Genomic DNA, 8,231 nt, shown 5'->3' with positions numbered 1-8,231 from the left:
CTTATTTGTGCATCCTCGTTTCCTTCCCTCGCTTCCTTTCCTTGCGTCTCAGCTCCACCCCCTGTAGGACGCGAGAGAAGGAAGCGAGGAAAGGAAAGGAGGACAGAGGAATCGAATAAAAGCTTTTTTATATACATTGGAGTACTTGATCACTCAAGCGTCACTCCACAGTGTCATCAGCAGCGCTAAAAGGATCTGCCCTATGTTGTTGAAGTTTGGTTATTTAATAAATTCATAATAAATAATAATAAAGATAGGCTATACTGTTGAAATATCTGAGACGTGTGGTTTATATAAACTGCAAAGGTACAGTATAAATTAAAATGATTGTGACCGATGTGAAGAAGGGGGAGGAGAATTGACACGTGCGTCACGTTTAGTCAACATAACAGTTCCGCGTAGGATGCACCTGTGTATCCTCGCTTATGACTCCTCAGGAAGCCTCCTATCTCCTCGATCCTCGACTCCTCACGGTGCAATTAGAGAATTGAGATGTCCTTCAAGATGGCTGAGCTCGATCGGTTTCCGGGTCATAGGAGGGAGGACGGAGGAGCGAGGAGACGAGGAGGGATATTGAGAAGCACCCATAGCCTAACGTCCACTATGGCATGCTCCTTGTAGAATTCGTTAATGAGTTTTTCAAAAATGGTTCGCCAATTTACATGAATTTCAGGTTTTTCTGTTGACACTTTTCATGACAGAAAATTAAGTCATATGATTTAATTGAATCTTCTTGAGGCACAAAATAAGAAGAGGAAAGAATTGTGTTACTAGCCCTGATGGTTCAAAAGTTATTAGCATAAACATGAATGCAGCTTTGAACAGATGGTGGCGCTAGAGAGATTGATTTAGAGACTCCAAAATTGGTGTGTTTAATGCTCAGACTGTAATCTACCATTGTGCCAAATTTCACGGCTCTATGGGCTTCTCTAGACTCCAAAGTGAAAAAAGAAAACAGTAATGAACACAATAGGTGAGCACTTTTGCCATGAGATCGGTTTGAATAATCTTTAAATGAAGCATATTTCGATTTTTGCACTGAAAAAATGGGCAAAACATAATCTAGTAATCCCCCAATTTTACCATTTATCTTCATGCAGGTTTGAGGAAGCTATTCAGACCTCCTTGCAGAACCTCTTTACTGGTACCAATATCTGCCAATAAAAAGAATCTTGTCTTCCCTTTAAATTAAACTTGTTTAGATATTTGCACTGAGAAACTAAGGAAGAAAATCACTGCAGAAAAATTGAAAAATTATTTTGTTTTGTGCAAAACATAACCTAGTAATCCCCCAACGTCAGCATTTATCTTCATGTAGGTTTGAGGTAGCTATAAAGGGCTTTCAGACCTCCTTGCAGAACCTCTTTAATAGGCTTGAGCAGTGGATTGTGGACGATATGCAGGCCTTTATCCAGAGGATGGCAAGCGAGCTTCTCCAGACGCCTCAGCATGAACATCTCATCAGGAACGCTTTGCAGATCGTTGAAGTCCACGTTGAGGAGCTCCAGGCCCGTCAGACGGCACAGCGTCCGGGGAAGCGTGTGAAGCGAGTTCTGCTCCACGATCAGGATCTTGAGGTTCACCAGCTCCTGGATCTTATAATCATCAGAACAACAATAACCTTTATTTTCTATAGCGCATTTAACTGTATATCTCAAATCGATTTAGAAACAAATAAAACAACAACAACACCATATCCAATAATCCACAACAATATAACATTAAAGCAACAAAATACACCATATCAAATAATGGACAGTAAAAAATGTATACAAATATTCAATTAAAAGCCACCCTAAAAAATGAGTGTTAAGGTAAGATTTAAAAACGCTAAGAGATTTTGATTGCCTTATCTCGATTGGTAAAGAGCTATTTAAGAAATCTCCCATCAATGGTAAGCGAGTTAAAGGAACGAGACCAGTTTCAGATGATGGCGGTCACGAGTTGGACTATATGGAATTAAACGTTCGGTCAAGTATTGAGACGCCAACCCATGTAACGCCATATTTTAAAGTCATAGAATTATGATACGTTTGCAAGGATTTTGTAAGAAAGCATCAGTTTATTTTGTATTTCAAGTAACCAAAATGTTATTTATTTTGTTATAAAATGGGAGAAAATGCAAAGCCCCCAAAATGTGCGTAATGTGATCTCATATATAGTTCTAGCAGTCGCGATTTGCACTTTACCTGCAATTTGTTTAAGGTAGCTTTTGACACTCCAGCTAACAACACTGCAAAAAGATTTTCTTACTTGGTATTTTGTCTTGTTTCCAGTCCAAAATATCAAAAAATTCTTTAATCAAGAAGCATTTACTAGTTGGGCAAAATGCCATTAGACATTAAAGGGTTAGTTCACCCAAAAATTAAAATTCTGTCAGTATTTACTCACCCTCATGTTGTTCAACCCCGTAAGACCTTCGTTCATCTTCGCAACACAAATTAAGATATTTAAGATATTAAGATCGCTCCTGCATACTAGTCCATAGGCTTCTTGAGGGAATGACTCTTGCTGGCATCGAAAAGTCATTAAAGACATCGTTAAAATAGTCCAAGTGACTACAGGGGCTCAATCTTAACTTTATCAAACGACGAGAACACTTTTGTGCGCAAAAACAAACAAAAATAACGACTTTATTTCAACTATTCACTTCCTTCTCCATGAGCCTGTAGTCAGTTAGCGTAGTGTGATTGCGTAGAGCTACGTCACACGAAGGCTCACTATTGGCCGACGCTGGTCATGTGTGTGATGCGTGTGACGTACAATAACAGAAGCTTACGCTATTAAACTAGTAACCTGACTCGCGCAGAGGGAGAAATAAACCAATAGTTGAAATAAAGTCGTTATTTTTATTGTTTTTTAGCACACAAAAAGTGTTCTCGTCGTTTGATAAAGTTAAGATTGAGCCGCTGTAGTCACTTGGACTATTTTAACGATGTCTTTAATGACTTTTAGATGCCAGCAAGAGTCATTCCCTCAAGAAGAGGAGTGATCTTAATATCTTAAATATCTTAATTTGTGTTGCGAAGATGAACGAAGGTCTTACGGGGTTGGGACAACATGAGGGAGAGTAAATACTGACAGAATTTTCATTTTTGGGTGAACTAACCCTTTAAGTCTTGTTTTCTGGGGGGAAATCTAAATAAAGTGAGTCACATGATCTGCCAACGGGGAAAGAAAAAATAATCTTGTTTCTGTTTGAATTAACATTATGTTTCTTACCCCATTGGCAGACATAATATCTAATGGCATTTTCCTACTTTTGCAAATCCATCTTGATTTAAGAGTTATTAGACATTTGGACTGGAAACAAGACAAAAATACTGAGTAAAAAAGCATTTTTTGCAGTGTAGGCATTACAATAATCAACAGAAATGTGTTAACCTTATCTGCAAGGTTCTCCAGCTGGTTGTTGGCCAGATGTAGGAAGACGAGGCTCTTCATGCTGTAGACGCAGGCCGGGATGAGCTGGATGCGGTTGTGGCTGAGGTTGAGCTTGGCGAGTTTGCGCATGTTGGACAGGCTGTTGGGAAGCGTGCTGATCTGGTTGTTGGCCAGACTCAAGACCTCGAGGTTGGAGCAGTCTCCGAGCTCCTCTGGGACGTCGTGTAAGCGGTTCCTGTGCGCGAAAAGCACTCGTAGATTCCTGAGCCGTCCGATCTCAGGCGGGAGCTCCACTAACTCGTTCCCCCACAGATTGAGGACCACCAGGTTCTCCAGATTCCCAAGGCCCGACGGCATAAGCGTCAGCGTGTTTAAGGAGAGGTTGAGCTTCTGGAGCTCTTGGAGTTCCCACAGTTCTTCGGGCATCTCGTCCAGACCTCGCATGGCCAGGCTGAGCGTGCTGTAGCCCAAATGTCTGACTGCATGTTTGCGAATCCGATCGACAGAAGATAGATTTTCAACGCAACTCGTCTTCCGACGCAACGGCCTCTTTGAATCCTCGGAGGTGCACTTTCGTGCAACGGTCCTTGGTGCGACTTCGCTGCTCGCATGCTGTTGCTTTGAGATGTTTTGCCTCAAGAAAAACATCTTTCTGATCGATGTCGGATAATTTCATTCAATTTGAATCAAAGTTTATCCCCGACCAGCAGTGTCAGTCATGCTGCGAGCGTTTGTTCACTTTATGTCCCGTTGTGAGGTCTGAATGTGTGTAGATGAGTGTAAATGTGAAGAGTGACGTTTGCATGAGCAGCTGTTATTGTCACTACAGCTGAACTGAAGCCCTTAATGCAGATAAGCAATGGAATCACTGCAAAGTCATTAAACCCTCTTCTAAATACACTCATGCGTATTTATACACGCATCCATGACCTGCGTGCCAGGGTTATTATTGCTAAATACAACTAAAATAAAATACATAAAACACTTTTGTGTTACTTGAAATACAAAACATTAAAATAAAAAAAATTAAAATTCAATAAAATTGAATAAAATAAAAAAAATGTGTTAAATTAAATGTAAATATTATTAAAAATTATTTAAAAATTAAACTAGTTGCCAATGGAAACTAATAAATACAAAATTATAATAATAGTAATACACCTCCACTAGCAGATGGGTTATTATTGGTGACTAAAACTAAAATAAAATAACTAGACATAAATAACTGGATATAAACTAAAATAAATAGCTTAAATAGTTCAAAATAACCCAAATAAAAAATTAATAAAATAAAATTAATATTATATAGACATTTAAAAATATATATATATATATAGCTGCAAGCAGAGGATAAGACGTGCCAATTAAAGACATTTAAAAATGAATTTAGGTAAATGGCTGAAAAATCATATATATTAACTAAAAATATGATTTAATGGTTTTTATTACTTTCGGCCAATAGGTGGAACAGTTACGAACTGTATGTGGATTGGTCAGAGTGATTTGACAATGACACATACAAAGTAAAAGCCTGAGTAGTAATTCAACTTTGACAGGAAGTTTGGTCAAATATGGCAATCTTGGTATCTATGTTCTCAGCGTGACCCAAGAGATCTATTACAATAGGCAAATTTATTCAAAAGTTATTAGCATTTTTGGAAATTTAACTATAACTTTTGACCAAAAGGTGGCGCTGTCTCAAAATCTTCAGGGCATGGTGCTTAAGGCACATTCTGAGTTTCATAATGTTACAGTAATGCATTTGTTAAGTATAGCATTTTACAGCACAATACTGTATTAAAGTCAGTGGGAATTTCACGTTTTGTTCTATTATAGCGCCACCAAGAGGCTCAGTCCCACCATTTTTTGTATGTATCCCCAGAATGTGCCCATACATCTGTGTGCCAATTTTGGTGAAAATATCTCAATTCACTTCTGAGTTATAGACATTTATATGAAGAAAGAACACGTGACTTTGATTGAATTTTACAACCTCTTACTATCAATATTTTGGCATTTGGGCATTTAAATTTGTCAAGCGACCTATGTTTCCAAACTTCTGACGGTTTCCAAACGGTTTCAAAGATATTGGCAAATGTTTTGCTAAATCAAACGCTAAATCAAAACGTTACACAAACCGTAAGGTGAAACCTAGCATGTGTGGTATCGTTGGACTCGGCAAGGATTCAGGAACTCAAGGAGATGTCTCCCGTGAAAATCAGTCAACCACACCCAGACCTATTTGCATTATAAGCTATTGAAGAAAAAAAAATCACCACTAGGTGGCGCTCTTTCGAAACTTCTCAGGCTCCTTTAGGACTTTGTGGTGATGACCCATACCAAATTTCATGACAATCCATTTATGCGTTCATAAAATACAGCATTATAGCACATAATTCAAAATGGCCGACAGCCAGAACGGCCAACCTGGGAAAATTGGATGATTTTATTATAATTTTTGGCCAAACCGTTCAGAAGTTATAGGCCAAAATAGCAATTTTTCATATCTCCGGACCAGTCGGTGGCGCTGCGCCGAAACGCAGCATGTAGCCTCAGGTCATGCTTGTATGATTAAGCGTTGCGGAGATAGCCAGACACCTTTAGCAAGGGACTAAAATAAAATTGTTTGTTGTCGACTAAAATAAAGTAAAAATTGTTGTTACTTAAAATAAAATAAAATGTATAAAAAACTTTAGCTTATTTTATTTCAGCTAATACAAAATAACTAAAACTAATAAATACAAATACTGTATAGGCACATAAAATAATAAACAATGATTAAAACACACAGAAATTACTACAGAAAACTGAAAGATTTAATGCAAAATATACACAAAAACAAATGGAACATCAATGATCCTAAAATAAGACTGGCATGAGAAACTCACGAGTCGACACACACACATGTATATGTGTATATATATATAAAATCGACGTACAGCCTTGTGATTGTTACGACTGAAAGTACAGTTAAGCCAACGGGACATCATATTCCCATCATAATCTCATCAGTGACCCTTTACACATCACATCACACTCATTATCTGAGTTTGGCCAAACCACAGACAAAGAAAGAGTCTTATATATATATAAATAATCCTAATTCTATGGGAAAATTAGATTATTTTTATTTGTCACTGCATTGACGTTTGTTCTTGTTTTCAGCACAAACTCACTTTATTCTGATACATTCTTCATTAAACAAGTCTTAATACAGTCATTTTGTAACTATAGTGACCGATAGAGCTGCTTAAAGTAGAATTCAGGCCTAAACACATTCATCTCCATCTCAACTAGAAATTGTGTGTGTGTGTGTGTGTGTGTGTGTGAGAGAGAGAACAGGCTAAAGTATGTTTAAAAGACATAAATCACTGTAAAGTAAAACAGGAACAAGATGATAAATGAACCAGAGGTGACCGAGAGAGAAACCTATCCAGGCTAACACACACAACGCCATAATGATCAGGGAAATTAGAGAGAGAGAGTGTGTGTGTGTGTGTGTGTGTGTGTGTGTGTGTGTGTGTGTAGAGAGAGAGAGTTTGTCTCTTAACCAGGTCTGTATGTTGCTGATCCAGCAGAACTGAATATAAACCAATTGTGTTTTTGACACATTCAGACTGTCTGATGGAGCACCACTGAACACACACACACACACACACACACACAAACACACACACACACACACGCTTAGTTCTGTCGGGTAAAAAACAAACTTATTTAGCTGAAAACTGTTAGTGAATCATTAGTGTTAGTTTCTCTCTCTAACATGCCCAGCAGAGCCACACACACACACACACACACACTCACTCACACACACACCCAGCGGGCAGCAGAACCAGGTGCCAGTTTGGGGTGAAGCCCGGAGTGTCGGCCAATACCAGCGTCGAGAGACTCTCATTCCCTTCTTAGCACTGTGTGTGTGTGTGTGTGTGTGTGTGTGTGTGCCAGCAGCTGGCGTGCAAAGGCACAGGAATACTGCATCATGGGATATGGGGTTTTGAACATGGTTCAGTGCCCAAGGGCTGGAGGAGGTGTTCACATAAATCAGAATCAACTACAGTCACTGACTTCTGGATAAACCCTGCAGATACACTGGATCTTACGCTGCCGGCCGGTGTTATAAACACACACACACACACACACACACGACTCCTGTAAACACATGGTATAGAGTATAATCTGCTTTCCAAACAAGAACAAATGTGGGCGGGGCTTGATTGTGTCTGTGGGGAATTGATTGGATGGTTGAGGTTTGCTATTGTTGGATCACACACACACACACACACACACACACACACACTGTGAAAATGAATAACGTACTTCCTAAAAATGTGTCCGAGGGGCAGTAAATAAATAATAAATAAAAGAGGGCCCAAGACTGAGCCTTGGGGAACACCGGTGGTAACTTGTGATGTCTTAGATCTGATGTTTTTGAGTTGATATGATCCAAACCTAGACAGGCAGATGCTCATAACTCCATAAGTTCATAACTCCATAACTCCAGCCTGTCTAGGAGGATGTTTTGTGAGATTGTATCAAAGATTCTCAGATCGAGCAAAATAAATAAAGGATGGGAAAGATTCACCATGGGAAAATCCCAGAGTAAAACTGGGAGCTGTGAGAAACATGATGCGCCGGTGTTTTGCCGGATGAGAAGTTTATCTATGCATCATATTTTTACTCTTTTAGTTCCTTTTATAACTGTATCATCTTTATATCTCTTTGAATTAATTTTATAACTGTTTTAATTCTTTTATTTTGTGATTATTTTAATTATTGTAATATTTGTGCTGCTGCAGTTCACTGAACGGCCACCGGTGTCGCTAATAACAAGAGTTTCTGAATTC

At 38.7% G+C, this 8,231-nt stretch overlaps 1 protein-coding gene across 1 annotated transcript; it reads right to left on the bottom strand.

Moving 5' to 3' along the window:
* Positions 1–351: 351 nt before the first annotated feature.
* On the bottom strand, positions 352–4,364 carry LOC120471332 (uncharacterized). The gene is made up of 2 exons (XM_039661137.2): positions 3,385–4,364; positions 352–1,595 (listed from the first exon to the last, which is right to left on the bottom strand). Exons 1-2 carry the CDS (start codon positions 4,030–4,032, stop codon positions 1,311–1,313), a joined length of 933 nt encoding a protein of 310 aa, XP_039517071.2. The 5' UTR covers positions 4,033–4,364; the 3' UTR covers positions 352–1,310.
* Positions 4,365–8,231: the final 3,867 nt, after the last annotated feature.

Source organism: Pimephales promelas, chromosome 5, assembly GCF_988280905.1.
Source record: "Pimephales promelas chromosome 5, fPimPro1.hap1.1, whole genome shotgun sequence".
NCBI lineage: Eukaryota > Metazoa > Chordata > Actinopteri > Cypriniformes > Leuciscidae > Pimephales > Pimephales promelas.
Note: the sequence above shows the minus strand (reverse complement) of the source record. Positions and strands in the feature narration are given on the sequence as shown.

Coding starts and splice junctions, on each gene's coding strand:
- LOC120471332 (XM_039661137.2), bottom strand. CDS start 4,032: ATGTTTTTCTTGAGGCAAAACATCTCAAAGCAACAGCATGCGAGCAGC. Junction 1,596..3,384: donor TGGAGAACCTTGCAGATAAG/GTTAACACATTT, acceptor GATGATTATAAG/ATCCAGGAGCTGGTGAACCT.